Source organism: Coptis chinensis, chromosome 6 (genome assembly GCF_015680905.1).
Source record: "Coptis chinensis isolate HL-2020 chromosome 6, ASM1568090v1, whole genome shotgun sequence".
Taxonomy (NCBI): Eukaryota; Viridiplantae; Streptophyta; class Magnoliopsida; order Ranunculales; family Ranunculaceae; genus Coptis; species Coptis chinensis.
In genome coordinates this window covers 75,949,185-75,965,936 of record NC_141461.1, presented here as the reverse complement: position 1 = coordinate 75,965,936, position 16,752 = coordinate 75,949,185, and the positions used below count along the sequence as shown (strand labels likewise).

At 36.2% G+C, this 16,752-nt stretch overlaps 1 protein-coding gene and 1 long non-coding RNA gene across 2 annotated transcripts; both read left to right on the top strand.

Moving 5' to 3' along the window:
* LOC147494506 (uncharacterized) lies at window positions 1-1,545 on the top strand. The gene is made up of 4 exons (XM_086568160.1): window positions 1-99; window positions 198-330; window positions 417-846; window positions 990-1,545. Exons 1-4 carry the CDS (start codon window positions 1-3, stop codon window positions 1,543-1,545), a joined length of 1,218 nt encoding a protein of 405 aa, XP_086424286.1.
* A 13,411-nt stretch (window positions 1,546-14,956) lies between these two features.
* On the top strand, window positions 14,957-16,520 carry LOC147494505 (uncharacterized). Its single transcript, XR_015198589.1, has 3 exons — window positions 14,957-15,237; window positions 15,412-15,453; window positions 16,426-16,520. It is a non-coding gene; the product is annotated as an uncharacterized LOC147494505 (long non-coding RNA).
* The last annotated feature ends 232 nt before the right edge of the window (window positions 16,521-16,752 follow it).

The following is a 16,752-nucleotide window of genomic DNA, read 5'->3' as shown; positions in this document are numbered from 1 at the left end:
ATGGCTCCGAAACAGTTGCAGTTGGAGTTTAAGGACGCACACCAGACAAATGTGTCGTATAAAGTTACTTGGAAAGCAAAAGAAATTGCAATGCAAAAGGTAAAGAAATTGTGTCGTATTAGTTGGTTATATCAGCAACTAATGAACGCAATAGTAGCAATAACTAACTTATGTTTGTTCCGCTTTTTTGCTTGCAGATAAGGGGAAGCTTTAGTCAGTCGTACCAAATGTTGCCAAATTATTGTAAAGAACTTAAAAGAGTGGATTCAGATTGTTTCACCGAGTTGCAAACGCCATCGGCCCCTCGAAGCACCAAGTTTGAACGCGTTTGTTTGTGAGCTACTGGCGCCACCGTCCGAAGCTTACAAAAGATGTCTTCGGCCCATTGATTATGATTGATGGCACTTTTATGATAGGTAGGTACAACTCAATCATACTAATCGCTATCGCGGCTATAGATAGCGATAGCCACGGTGTTCCAATTGCATTTGCCATAGTCCCAAAGGAAAATAATGACCACTGGGATTGGTTTCTGGAAAAGTTAAGAGACCTTGTTGTTGGGACGGAGCAAAACTTTGTTCTTCTCTCTGATAGGCATCTAAGCATTCTTCAAGCCGTGCCTAAAATACTTCCTAATGCGGTCCATTGCTTTTGTGCACAACACATTTCAAATTATATGACTAAGCAAGAGACAAAAGGGAAGGTGAAGAGAGCTGCTGAAACTTATGAACAAGTAGAATTTGTAAGACTTATGAGCCAAATTTATTGTGCCGACAGCAAAGGTTATGCAAAGATTGTAAAGATTCCGAAAGAGTCGTGGTGTTGTGCTTTTGCTCCAATGAGAAGGTATGACATTTGCTACACAAATCACATAGAGAGTCTGGAACAAGATGATACTTCGAGAGAGCTATGCCGGTGACATCTCTTGTCAATGGTATCGGGTTGAACATAATGAAACATTTTATGACTACCGGGTGATGGTGTCAAAGTGAAGACAAAACCGACCAAATCACCGAGGAAGTGCTCATCTCGTCGAGATATTCGAGTAGACGTTTCATAGCAACAAAGGCAAATGAGCACGTTTTGCGGCAATCACTAGACCGCATCGACACCGTAGACCTTTTGGAGAGGACTTGCACATGCGGTTTCTTTCAACAGGTTGGTCTTCCTTGTAGCCATGCTATGAAGGCAATCGATCACTGTAAGCTATGTGCATATGACTTTTGCTTGCATTGGTACACAAAAGAAACGATGATGGATACATATAGAGAGAACTGGACACCATTAAGAGGAAAAGAACAGTGGGTTTGGGTTTATGATGGCATCATCGTCCGTCCACCCGTTGATGAGGTGATGCCCGGAAGACCACAGAAAAAGAGAAAGCGCTCTAAAGGAGAGGGAGTCCCAGTGCAAAGAAGAAGGTGTACGCGTTGTGGTGGTCTTGGACACAATAAGGCAACTTGCACGGTTGCCAGTGATGATGCTGAGTGGATTGATTTTTCAGCTGGGATTCCACCAGATTTTGCATATGAAGAGTACATATGATCTTTCTTTTAACCAATCACCAATAGTGGCAGCTTTGGTTTGTTTGTTTGAAATTGGCACTTGCAGTTGCATATATGTTAGTGGTAAATTGGATAGTTTACTTCGGGGTTGATATTTTGGATAGTTTTGGTTGGCAATTTTGGTTTCGTAATTAATTTGGTTTGAACGGACATCTTCTTGTACTATTAATATCAGTAACTATAACAATGACATGGTCATCAACACTGATAACTATTAATATCAGTCTCTAATGGATAGTTTCTTTATAAGTAGGCTAACATCATCAACACTGCCCTCTATTTTCATTTTAATAGGACCATCAATGGTGATTTGCAACTGGTTTTCCTTTGTCACCTTTGCTTCACTGGCAGGTGCTTTAACCTTATGTGTCCCTTCACCTTCTAGATCTATCCATTTAAAACCCTTGCATGGATCGGCCCTGCATGAGAGAAACCTTCTTCCCAGACTATGTGGCTTTGTACTTACACCATACCTCATATTCGCAGACTTGAGCATAGCGGACAATTGCATAGTTGCCCATGGACGGTTGATCTTCCAAAGGCTTGATTTCCCCACACTCAAAACATTTGCTATAGTTGGTTGATGATGAACCAACATTTGTATTATTCTTGGTAGAATCCTCACCCCCACCCATTTTGAGCGAGAAAAAAAAAAAAAGAGAAATGGGATGGACCAAGAAAGGCAACCCAGTTTGTACTTATAAAGGAAACACACTATTTTCCCACCCAAGTGGTGTTGGCGCCAAACTATTCCCGCCCAAAACATTTCCCGCCTAAACTATACACAAATGTTTGATGAAACATTATATTCCAATAACCATATTGCATTGCAGGACCTATCAGCAACTAATTCCATAAAAAATGCTTCACTAAAAACTTAACTCATCACTCCATGAAAGCATGAAGCAATGAATGACAAATTCCATCATCACAAATTCGTAGCTGATGATATTAACGGCACCACAAAATGATATTACCATACTAAAATTAGACAACTAAACACAAAATAGAAGAAGTTATTTGTTTCACTAAACACAAAATAGAAGAAGTAGCATCCACCAAGCTGTTTCATAGTGATTCCCCTGCTCACGTACCGACTTCTTTAGCATCCTCCAAACTCTTCTCTAATTGCTCTTGTCTGCTTTTTGAAACAGTATCTGGATTCAACCCATAATTAATTATATCCATTCCAATCCTCTTCCTCATTCGATGGGGTTGCATATCTATTTTGTTTACTTCCTCGTACACCCCCCTCGGAAGGCGATCTAGATAGGCTATGCAAAATAGGCCACAACTATTTGTATCCGGTTGTTGAAAGTAACAGGCACAAACTCACGAGCCTAAGGGGCTCCCAAATCATGAGGTGACGATGGATCAAAGACACCTCATGACATAAGTAAGACAAGTCTCTATAGCAAGTTGCTCATCAGAAACTTTCTTGAGACCAAGAGAATCATAGTTGTAGATTTTTCTCTTTCCAAAATTGTAGACTTCAAGAACCCAGTGGCTACCTTCAACTTGAAGAGGAATGATAAGACCCATTGCCCTAGATGGGTGTGCTTGATCTCTAATTCTTCCTTCATAAGGGTCTAAGTACTCTTTAACAACTTCATGTGGATGATACGCACCACTATCTACTCTGTCATCAGGAGTTGCACCACTGAAGGTTTGGTCTTCCATCTTCTTCTTAAAGTTTGTATACTCTCTGTTCATGAATTTCTACATCAACAAAATCATAAAGTACTTCATCAGTAAGGTGAACTATACAAAACAAATTCCATCAACCAATGAGATACAACTTACAGAAAAGTATACATCCTCAATGATAGTATATGTTTCTTCTTCTGGAATGCCATTTTCCTTACAATATTGGATGTACCACCTGATCAACAACTTCACATATATGGTGATCACCGAGTCATAGAATTTTAAACATTATTATCAGGTTTGCGATGGTTAATATGTTAGTTCCGATGGTTAATATGTTAGTTCTTTGCTAGTTAATATGTAAGATAATATGTTAGTCAGGTAATCGACCTCCCCATCTACCCACTCTCTTCCATGCAATGAATGGAAACTTTGCACTGAAATAGACTGGTTGTATCCAAACACTCTAGCATCTAAACAGTTTTGTGGGACTGCATAACCTTGTGAACATCTTCCAATAAGATCAGAAGACGAGGAGGTCACCTTTGGTGGTGGTTTTCTTGATAAATGTTTTGGCCAGAGCAGACTTGATCAGTTCATCACATTCATGTCCAATATTTTCTTCCCATGACTGACCTTGCATCCCTTCCATTATCTTCTTTTCTTTTTGGTGTGTTTCTTCAGTTTTCTTTTCCATTTCACTTGCCATTTGACTCTGTATCGCACCACATCAGGGACCACCATTTCCCCCTCCAGCATCATCATCATCTACATCATTATCACGTTCTCCCAACATCACATTATCATTTTTAGATTTCATAACAACAATAGATTTTAGCTGACTATCTACCTCAAAGGTTTGGCGGTTGTGGGTGACAATACAGCAAGTCGGTTTATGTCAAGATCGCAAGAAAGTAAAGCGTAAAATGTGACCTTCTCCATTTCTGAGTTCAGGACTTCTTCCCCATCAATATCAACATCATCATTGGAGGGAACATCAACATTAGGTGTAGGCGGGGACCATCACCGGGGGAGCAATGTCCAAGGGAGTAATAAATGGCACATGCTCAACAACATCCATATTATAGACTTCCACTAGGGAACTTTGGCCAACCACATTCTCATCAACAGGCTCTTTCACACCCTCTTCCTGCACTTCATTGCTCAAAGACTCCTGAACCACATTCTCTTGACATTTGTAGGTATTTACAACCCTCTCTTCAACCTCCTCAACTAAAAACTCTGGAGCACCCTCATCATTATCATAAGGGCCTTCATGTTCATGTTCAGGTTCTTGGAAAAAACCATGTACATGGTCTTCCCCCATCACCTGGTCATCATGAGGAGTCTTTGGTAACTCTTCACTAATATCTCTCAAAACATCAGCTGCTGCAACAAGATCAGTTTCACTACCCTCTCCCTCTCCATCTTCTTCTTCCTCACCTAAACCAATCAAATTTCTTCTTCTTTTTGGTTTGTTAGCTTCCTTGCTCTTAGCCTCCATGTCTTTTCTTTTCTCACTGACTTGACTTCTTTTCAAAATTGTTTGCCTTTTGCTAGCCTTTACAGCCTCTACTTTACTTAGCCTTGGTGGTTTGGACTCTCACGCATCTTGCATACTATGTTTCTCTTCACCCTCCTCCTTACCATTTTAAACCCCGTGATTCACTCCTCTTTTTTCTATTTTCTTCAACCTCATGTGAAAGATCAAATGTTACTTTCTTAGAGGATGATGACTTCCTCTTAGAAGGTGGGGATGATGACTTCCTCTTAGAATGTAGGGTAGACACAGCTTCTTCCACAACAGCTTTAACCTTATTCTTAACAAATCGTGTAGTAGGTTTTTTGACAACAGCATCAGCATTGGTGTAGACACAACTTCTTCCCCTTGTTTTCTTTGTTCTTGGTCCCTTCACAACCCCCTGGGATGATGATGGTTCACCCAATCCACTTTTCTTCCCACCCTGTAAAACCCCTTGCGGTATTGTCTCCATACGTCCCTAATTTCAGACTTGATGTCATTAGAGCCACCCTAACCTGTATTCAAAAGTTAGTTGAAGTAAGCATTGCGGTGTATCATAGAGTCCTATCTTATGAGTCCTATCTACCTTATGAGCACTAACATAAAGTTCCCGATATATCCGGTTTATTTAACCTATCTTATCGGTTAACATAAAACTACCATAGAGTTTCGATATATCAAGTTTAAGAACCTATCCCGTGAGTCAACACAAATGTAATATATACTTCCCGATATTTTCGGTTTAAGAACCTTTCTTATAAATGCAACGGATGTCAAATGCATTCTTGATGTATCGAGTTGCAGAATATAATTAACAATGCAGAGTTTATAATCAACAATGCAATGCAGAGTTTATAATCAACAATGTAGAGTTTATAATCAACAATGCAGAGTTTCAATCATATGCTTACAAGGCCTTTCGGTAGGGTGTGCTCGTCTCAAGCATCTCTGAAACCAAACCGGCAGCTTTGTGTGGCCTGTTGGTTGAAAGCCACCTTCATTACATCTTCATTCATTTCTTCTTCTTCAATATCCAAAGTGTCAAAGGCAACAACCTTACCCCTTAAGAGGCTCGAGCTTCTTCTTCCAGTTTGGAGATGTAAGTTCTTGGGAGGCAACTGAACCCAATCTAGTATTCTTGGGAATTTACCATTCAATGCCCTACGAGCCCCAAGAGAGGGGATGTGAAGGTATGCCCAAATATCAAAACAAATAACACAACCATAAACTGCAAAGGAGTCCTTCTCAACTAACACATTTTTGTAAATATCATCCAAACAGTATTCCAACATCTCAAAGCAAGGTGTGCCCCATGGAAACTGATCAAAAGCAGCTAGGTCCTCTGCAAGATCAACATACCTTCCATCTACAAAGTCCTAGAAGATCCGGGAAGCACAACTTGGAGCAGCACATACAACCTATTGAGCCTAAATATATCACTTTTATCTTCACTACCTTTGGATTTTGCCACCACTAAAGCATCTAATATTTTACGTCTCACTAACGATTGCTTCCTTTAAAAAAACCTAGCACCTAAATTCGATGTGTTGTTCTTCACGTCGGTGGTGTAGAATGAGTTAGCAACAGAGTTTACACTAAGACCCATAATCAATGCAACATCACTCTTCTTGAATACCAAATCTTTGTTACCAATCCGATAGCAAAGTCTACCAACTTTATGGCTAACTATGGCACAAACTAGAGCAGTTGTTGTGTGCATATTTTTGGATTTGCAAAAAGCTTCGAAAACAGGAATTCTCAAAATCCTCCATTTCTTCCTTACTAAATCCACCAAATAATTTCTGCATTTTATCTAATGACATTCTACATGTCGAGGTTAAGCTTCCTCATTTCTCCACCAATAATTCGAACCGTAAAAAAGATAAAATGAGGGTGGGGTTATAATATGGAGATTGAAGTGAAACTAAAAATTAGGGTTTCCAAATTTAATTGAGCTTCACTAGGACAGTTTTTCCCCCTAATTCCCAATTGATTTCTTTAAGTTTCGGTTAATATGACACGTACGTTCCAAGGTTATTTCCCTCCACGTGTCAGACTTCATTGGGTACCTAACTTCATTTCCCGCCAAAATACTGATGTCCATGTTGATTCCTCTATCAAATGAACAAACATATTCCTACCCTAGAACTATCAACAACTTTACTATACATTGTCTAAATAATTAATTCTAATAAGGTTAAAAAAAATTCAAGAAATTCAAGTATAAAGATTAACATTCTACATGAAGCTTTTTTTTAACATGCCAAGCATGCTTGCCACTAGATATCATGAAATAAACATGGGTATTTGAAAAAAGAAAAAAGGGTTTGATTGCCTTTAAATTGGGGACACATGTCAATCCTCAAATTTCCGCCAAAATAATGATATTCATATTCGATCATCAATGAATAACTATATATTGTGGCCTTAAGACTATCATAACTTTCTTGTACATTGATAATTATTTATGGGTACCCAAATTATTCATTCAATCCATTTAGGGTCCATTTATGGGTTAATTTAGGGGTAATTTAGTCGAAGTTGCATACTTGCATGTCCCTCTAATATGGCAACAAGCGAATTACATTGGGTTTGACAAAGGGTCAAAATTCACTTCATTTTCTAAATTAATTTTGGTCTTGCCTGTCCCTTCATTGTTTGTGTGTCATGATGACCATTTTACGGTAAGGTGAAAAGAAAACTAACCACCCCACATAATTACAACGCCTCGTTCCCAAACATTTATCTTTGAAATAGTCATCTAAAATTTGATCTCTCTCACATTCTAATATTCTTTCGTTAGCAACAATCTACCAAAGCAACAATCTACCAATGTTAAATCTACCAAAGTTATCAACATGCCTCTTCCGGATGTTCAAGCGGTGAAACCAATCGATTACTCAAGTGACGAAAGCACGAGAAAATGTGGGATAGTTATTCTCATCGATGACTAATCGATGAAGAAGAAGACGATGAAGAAGAAGAGATGCATGATCCTTATTTTGTTGAAAACCCTACCGATTACATGTGGGAAGACCAACATGATGATGATAGTTCCGATTAAAGGGGATGATGGCGATGATGAAGACGAGGAAGATGAAGACGAGGAGGAAGATGAAGACGATGAAGATTAAGGGTTGTTATGTTCTGTTGTTATGTTCTGTTCAGTTTTTATGTTGGGGTTTATGTTTTGTCTTAGTTTCTGGTGCTTTTTGCATTTTTGTTGATGATAGTTGTAGAACCAGAACATGTCCTGTGAATGCTGTGTAGATTTTGCTTAGTTTTAAGGGTTTAATACATGGGTTGGTTTAATTCATGATTTTTATCTTGTTATTTTTACAAGAATCTTATCCATTATTTATGTTTTTTATCATTATTCTTGTTATTTTTACAAGAATCTTATTATTTCTACATTTTTCTTATTAAAAATAATTTTTTTATAATAAAAATAGTATATGAACAGTGTTAATGTCAATAACCCTCCATCTTAATATTTACGAATCTCGAGGCTTTTAAACCACAGATGCGTTCGTGACCATTCATTTGCATCTCTTCATCTCTAAGATAATCTGTGGTATCTATCCACACACCCATCAAATCACTTCAAATCACTTCAAATAAGGAGAGAGAGTGTTGCATGTCCACGTGGGCATTATTTGAAAATAAGGAGAAGGGCAAAAGTGTCAAAAGTGAGGTTGAAAAGTCAAAATTGAAGAGTGGTTACTACTTGGGAACAGATTGACATTATGGGTTACTAATTGGGAAATTACCCTTGTTTTTTTGGGTTAAGTTATAAGAGGGTCTTATAAGACCATGTGTTATAAGAGGGTCTTATAAGATGGTTTTATAAAGTGGTTTGTTTTTCATTTTAAGTTCCTCTTATAAGCACTTGTAAAAATAGAAAAAACAAATACATAACATGTTATAGATGGTTATTTGACAAATATAACCCTACTTTACATCACATTTAACATGAATAGATTAATTTGAAACAAAGATATAGTTTGATTTTCGATTTCAAATCGATTTTGATAATTATAATATCGATTTTAGGAAACTACTTTAATTGGCAGTGGTGATAGTGGTCTTAATAGCACGGTGGTGGTGGTAGTGGAAGTGATGATGTTGGTCTTAATAACACGGTGGTGGTAGTGATAGTAGTAGTAGTAGTAGTAGAAGTGGTGGATATCTTAATAGCACGGTGGTGGTGATGGTGGTGGTGATAGTCTTAATAGTACGGTGGTAGTGGTGGTGATGGTAGTGGTAGTGGAGGTGATGATATTGATCTTAATAGCATGGTGGGTGGTGGTGATGGTGGTTTTAATAGCACGGTGGTGGTGGTGGTGGTGGTGATAGTCTTAATAGTACGGTGATAGTGGTGGTGGAGGTGATGATGGTGGTGGTAGTGGTGGTGGTGATGATGGTGGTGGTAGTGGCGGCAGTGGTGGCAGTGGTTTTAATAGTTTGGTGGTGGTGGTGGGTGGTGGTGGTGGTGGTGGTGGTGGTTTGGTGGTAGTTGGTGGTGGTGGTGGTGGTGGTGGTGGCTGTGGCTAGGGCAATGGAGTTATTTGGAGAAGAAGATAATGAAAAGGAAAGAAGAGATAAATGGGGTTAGGGGTATATGGACGGGGGTGTTTGAGTCATTTTTCAAGTTATAAGACTTATAGAATTGAAGTAGATCTAATTTTGGTACTTATAAAATTGGAGCCTCTTATAAGAAGCAAAAAACAAACAAAAAAAATGTCAAAAATCACTGGGCCACATCTTATAAGAGGTTATAAGACCTCAAGGTCTTATAAGAGGCAAAAACAAATGGCCCACTATTTTTCTAGCTCCTTTATATACAATTATTTTCCCCCTAAAACCTTGATTCTGAAACTACTTAGGTTTTATTGTATTCAAGTTCTTGTGAAATGGAATAAGGTGATTCATGATTTTGTTTGATATTTTTTGGGATCCCATATTTTTTTGTCGTTTATGTTCCAATTACAACTTGTAACTTGCAACTTCTGTTCCAGATATAATATTTCTCTCATGCAGATTGGATGGGAACTTGGAATAGATTGGAAAAATATTATGAAACCGAGTGTTGAGGGGCGCTTAACTCGGGACATAGCTATGTATCGTCATCAAGACAGTATCATCTATATCTATATATATCTCTACTACTTATAAGGGGCGTGGGCGAGTGAGTCGTTTGAGCTGTAACTCGGTTCTAACAAGTGATGTTTTATTGACACGTGTCTATGTTAGCCATCTGAGCCGGAATTTTTTTTTTACGGGACAAAAATTTGATCTGTTATGTTTTTTAGTAGTTCTGAGTGTCTGATTTTCTAACATTTTACTTTTTGTTTGGGCCTTACCACTAAAGTAGTATACTGCTAAGCAGTGGTGGTTTGAGCGGAGAGAGAGAGAGGGAAAGAGAAAAAGAGAGGAACGAAGAGGAGAAGAGATGAGGACAGAAAGACAGAAACCAACCAAACATTTTTTGTGCATACCCCCCTCCCCTCTTCTATCCAAAACGTTAGCTCCCCTCACTTGGGTATCATATAAGTAAAACAAAATTAGACAAAGTCAATCAAATATAAGTCACGTGCAAAGTGAATAATCTCTAGTTTGTAATAATGATGCGGAAGGGTGGTGTTGGACCAACCACCTCCCCTGTGTTGTGACAGAAGATCCAATATCATTTGGACCTATTGTTAACTTGTTATGTAATTAACTTAAGTTAGACATAAAGAAAGAAATCCAAATTTACTTATAGTAATTATTCGTGGTTGACTAATCATCAACATATTATATCAACAACATAACATTTGGACGATAATTGATATTATATTTGTCTAGGTTAGAAAGTTACGATTTTCTAATCTATGAGAAGATGAAATAATAATTGAAGAACTTTGATTATATTGTTTAATTAGCCGGTCTAGTTAGGATCGTTTTTGAAGAAGTTAACGTTATATATAGATTAAAACATAAAAGGAACCACATTACAGTCCAACAAGAGTTTTGGCAGAAGGTTAACATCTTGACCCTGAACTGCCCATTTAGCCCGTTCGTGAGCTTCTGTGTTTTGCCTCCTACTAATTCAATGGAACTTACAGAAACCAAAAGACCTACATGCCTCATCTACCATCAGTTTAATAGGTTCAAATCTCCAACAACAAGAGTTTGACTCTCCAACAACAAGAGTTTGACTCCAAAGAGTTTTGTACATTTTGTATAGCTAGTTTGCTATCACCCTCGAACAAAAAGGAATTATCTCCTGTACTCCTTGCTAGCTTCACAGCTACCTCGATAGCCACCATTTCTGCTGCTGTGAATCTTCTGGTAGCTGCTCCTTTAAGACAACCTTCATTATCCCATGACATTGTTCCAGCTGTTGCTTCCCCAATTCTCCTGAAAAATGCAGCATCAAATCTGATTATAATTATACCCAACTTTATGTTAGGAGATAATTATTCACTAAGCCACTTATTATTTTGTGTGGAAACCCTGCCCCCAAGATTAATTCTTCATCTAAAGTATTGCCAGCCCAATCTTCCATTATGCCCCCAAGATTAAAAGCAAACCAAATCGACTTAACCCATTCACATTGAAAAAACAGATATATAGGATCCTCTTGTTCATCCCCACAGAAAGGGCACGAAAAATCCCCCTGCATACCTCTTCTACTAAGTAAATCCCCAGTTGGAAAACTTCCCATATACATTTTCCAGATAAAAATCTGTATACTAGCTGTAATTGGGATTTTCCAGATAGCTTTAACAGTCTTTATGTTAAAAGAAGAAGACTGTGCTATCTCTAGGTTTCCCAGAAGCACATGATATGCAGACTTAACATTGAGGGTACCATTTCTAGTACCCATCCATCTTAGCTTATCCTTGCCACCAAAACTTGGTCGAATAAGCACTTGCTTAATGAGATTGATTATAGTAGATGGGAATAGGTGATCAACCCTATTTGTATCTCATCCACTCCCATCCTCCAACATAATGTCCTTTACTTTAAGATATTATAGCTCGGACCTCATAGGCATTAATTCACTAATAGTGAGTGGCCTATGATTTATGTATGTTCAGCCAAGGTTGTGTCATCAGGGAAATTTCATTCCCTTTCCCTATACTCTATATACACCCATCAATGAGCTTTATAGTCACCCTATGTATCTCTTTCCAAAACCAGGAAGCATTAGGGGGTGGGTTTTCTTTTACATCAAACCAGTTCCTTCCATATACAGTCACTAGCTTCCGAACCCGTCCTATGAACGGGTATCGTTATATTAAATTATTCTAAAAAATATTAGCAACTATTCATAGCCATGAGATATAGAAATTATATTAATCACTTGTTTAAATTTCTTGCACCACTCTCTATCAAAAGAAAGCACTAAACCTTGGTAAAACTCATCGATTTATTTTTGTTGTTATGTTTAATAATAGAAGTTTGATTGAAATTTTGTAAGAATATCCAATGTGGCGAAGATGATATTGAAGTTACTTAAATAGCAAGGCATTCTCAATCATAATAAAATAATTATAATAAACAATACTTAAAATGTAAAACTATACTTGTCGAAATATTATATTCTCCCTATATATAATACAACTATATTTCGAGGTTAGTTCAATGCATTTGCATCAAGTTTCCAATTTTACGTTAATTATTATTTGAGACTAGTTCAATGTAGTTGGATATAGTTTCCGATTTCCCATTAATTATTCTTTGAGGTTAATTTCAATGTAGTTGTATCAAGTTTCTGATTTTCCGTTAATTATTCTTTGAGGTTCGTTCAGTGTAGTTGCACCAAGTTTACGATTTCCTGTTAGTTATTCATTAAGGTTAATTCAGTGCAGTTCCATCTAGTTTTCAATGTTTCATTAATTACCCTTTGAGATTAGTTAATTGCATTTGCATCAAGGTTCCAATTTCCCGTTAATTATTATTTGAGGTTGGTTTAATACATCTGCATCTAGTTTCTGATTTTCCATTAATTATTTTTCAAAGTTAGTTCGCATCTAGCTTCCAATTCCCAGTTATTTATGCTTTGAGGGTAGTTTGATGTAGTTACATCCGGTTTCCGATTTTCAGTTAACTATTATTTGAGGTTATTTCAATGCATTTGCATCCAGTTTCTGATTTTTGTTAAATATTCATCAAGGATATTGCATCCAATTTCTGATTTCCCCGCCTGTTAGTTAATATATGATTTTAGTTTAATGCAGTTACATCCAATTTTCGATTTCCCGTTAATTATTCTTTGAGGTTAGTTCAATGCAGTTGCATCCAATTTTTGATTTCCCGTTAATTGTTTTTTTAGATTAGTTTAATGCATTTGCAGCAAGTTTTCGATTTTCCGTTAATTATTTTTTGAGGTTTGTTCAATGCAGTTGCATCAAATTTATGATTTCCCGTTAATTATTCATTGAGGTTAGTTCAGTGCATTTGCATCCATTTTTTGATGTTTTTATATTCGTTAACTAGTCTTTAGATTAGTTCATTGCATTTGCATCAAGTTTTCGATTTCTCATTAATAACTCTTTGAGGTTAGTTCAATACATCTGCATCAAGTTTATGATTTATGATTTCTGATTATGTATGCTTTGAGGTTTTAATTAGTTCGATGCAATTTCATTCGGTTTCTAATTTCCCGTTAACTATTCTTTGAGGTTATTTCAATGCATTTGCATCTATTTTCTGATTTCTCGTCAATTATTCTATGAGGTTAGTTCAATGCAATTGCATTTGATTTTTGATTTTCTGTTAATTATATTTTGAGGTTAGTTTAATGCATTTGCATCCAGTTTCTGATTCACCGTTAATTATTATTTAAGATTTGTTTGATGCATTTTTGCATACCGTTTCTGATTTTCCATTAAATATTTTTAAAGGATTTGCATCCAATTTCTAATTTCACATTAGTTATTCTCTTACGTTAGTTTAATGCAATTGCATCAAGTTTCCGATATCTAGTTAATTACTTTTTAAGTTTAGTTTATTGCATTCGCATAAAGTTTCCGATTTTACGTTAATTACTCTTTGAGCTTAGTTCCATGTATTTGAATCCAGTTTTCGATTTCCTTTTAATTATCCAATGTGGTGTGTAATACCAACTTTCTACTTATCCATCTGTAGTGTCCTTGCAAACATGACATAAAAATAAATTATGTTTGATTTACTATATAGGATCATCAAAGATTATCCAGTTTCCGATTTCCCGTTAATTATTCTTTAAATTATATACCTGGCTCACTATGTGGGATCTTCAAAGATTATCTACGAACGGGTCCTGTCATATTAATTATTCTGAAAAATATATGCAACTATATATGCATAACTATTATATACAAATATTATATTGCTCACTCATCCAAATTTTTTATAACATGAAAACCTCAAGTACTTTCTAAAAAAAAAAAAAACTCACCATTGATAAAATCCTTCAACTTCATTTGTTGTTTAATAATTGAAGTTTGATTCAAGTTTTGTGAGATTGTCTAATAAGACGAAGTTCATATTGAAGCTACTTGAATAGCAAGGTATTTCCAATTATACGAAAAAATATAAGATAAACACCGTTTTAAATGCAAAACTATACTTATCGAGACATTCTCACAACATATAACACAACTATATTTTGAGGTTAGTTCAATGCATTTGCATCCAATTTCTGATATTCTGTTATTTATTTTTTGAGGTTAGTTCAATGCAGTTGCATCTAGTTTTCGATTTATTGTTAATTATTCTTTGCAGTTAGTTTAATTCATTTGCATCCAATTTCCAATTTTCTGCTAATTATTCTTCGAGCTCAGTTAAATGCATTTGTATCCAGTTTCTGATTTTCCGTTAATCATTTTTTGAGATTAGTTTAATACATTTGCATCCAGTTTCCGATTTCTCGTTTATTATTTGATGAGGTTGCATTTGCATCTAGTTTCTGATTTCCCATTAATTATTGTTTGAGGTTAGTTCAATGAATTTGCATCCAGTTTCCGACTTTCCGTTAATTATTTCTTGAGATTAGTTCAATGCATTTGCATCCAATTTATTTTTTGAAATTAGTTCAGTGTTGTTGCATCCGATTTCCGATTTCCCGTTAATTATTTTTAAATATTAGTTTTACACATTTGCATCCTGTTTCCAATTTATAGTTATTTTTTTTAGGTTAGGTCAATACAGTTGCATCCAGTTTCCAATTTATCGGTAATTTAATCTCTAAGGCTGTGTTTGTTTAGTGGCAAATGGGGGTGGCAAATAAAATTTTCCCACTAGATGCACCATTTGCCATTGTTTGGCTGCATTTAAGGGTAGTGGCAAACACTGTTTGGTATTTGCCGGCAAATGATATTTTCCCACTAGAAGTGGGAAAATAGAATCCAGCTCCCCCTAAACTCTTTTGCCACCCATTATTTTCCCACTAGGGCAATAATAATTTGCCACCTCTTTTCTCTCTCTCTTTCACAGCCGCAACTCGTTCTCTCAAGCCCTAGATCTCAACAGGTAATCTCTCGCTCTCATCTCCTCTATCTTCATCTGCTCTCCTCTCATCTCTCTCTCTTCATCTGCTCTCCTCTCTCCTCTCTCACTTCTCTCTTCATCTCTTTATATCTCCTATCTCTCTCTTCATTTTCTGTCCCCTCACATTTTTTTTTTGTTTGTTGGTTACAAACACAGAAATTGAAGAAGGTTGAAGAAATTGAAGAAATTGCGTGTCAGGTACAAATCTTTAGAACTATATTTATAAATATTGCTTTTTATAATTTTGTTGCTTTTTAATTCACGTTTTAATTCTGTTGCTTTTTAGTGTCGTGTTCTGTAGAGCCTCAATGCCTCACTACACCCACACTCTTACAATTCTTTGTTTAGACATCATCTTGTATAACTGGTGTTCAAATGTTGGTGTGTACTGATGACCACAAACAACTACTTCTAAAGCATAATTCAACTTAGAGCCAACTTATAATTTGATTTGGACGGTTCATATCAACTTCTTAAAAGGTATAATAAAACTATATTTTCATTCGTTACATGACATAAAACCATGTCTCAATCTGACAACATTGTTACCAGTTTGGCTACAGCAATAATGGAAATATTTTTTGCTAGATGTTCAAGCCCTCAAGGAATCAAGCTATCAGAATGAAAAGTAATATTTGCTTAGAATCAACACAACGTTAGACATTTAAGAAAATGAGTGAACATTTAATGAGCTGTAACCTATTTTTCATTTCTTATTTAATGAATGAAGAAGAAAAAATGAGTGAATGTTTCGGATTTTAGAAAAAATTGGATGAACAACGATTCAAACTTTCCTTTTGGATTTCATGTTTTTGTTATTTAAACCATTTCTCAAGACTAGCACGTGTTTATGAGGTGAACACGACCCACATTTTTTTGAAAAAAGACGTGTGTTAATGTGTTATTCGTCATCTTTTGTTGGTTTTTTATTCAATTTTAAGGCTCGATAGTTGAAATTATGAACTTGGGTATTTGTATTTACATCTGTTTTGGTTATGGGCACTGTTTGATTTGAAAAATGTTCAATTATCAGATAGACATGGACTTTGATTTGCATCTAGCTCTCTTTTGGAAACTCCCCAATAATAAATTGTAGTAATTATGAAACATTGAAAGTCGATTATTTTCTTTGGAAGTCGATTATTTTCTTTATTATTTGTTTAAAACTAGGTATGGCAAGTGGTGGTGTTAATCCAATGAGTGGTAATTCCCGAGTTACATGGAATGCCAATATGGAACCGATTTTGATTGAAGTGTTGTTGGAGGAGGCTACTAGTGGGAGAAGGAATTCTTATATTGCCATTAATGGGTGGACGACAGCGAGCTTGAAGCGAATTGCTAATGAAATAAATCGACGACTAAATATGACTCTTGTATCTGACAATGTCCGATCAAAGTTAAAAATAATGAAGAAAGATGGGACACTTGACCAAGCAGGGTTGTGAGGCTTTGGTCTATCTTGGGGTGGTCATGTTTTGAAAATAAAACTTGTTTGTA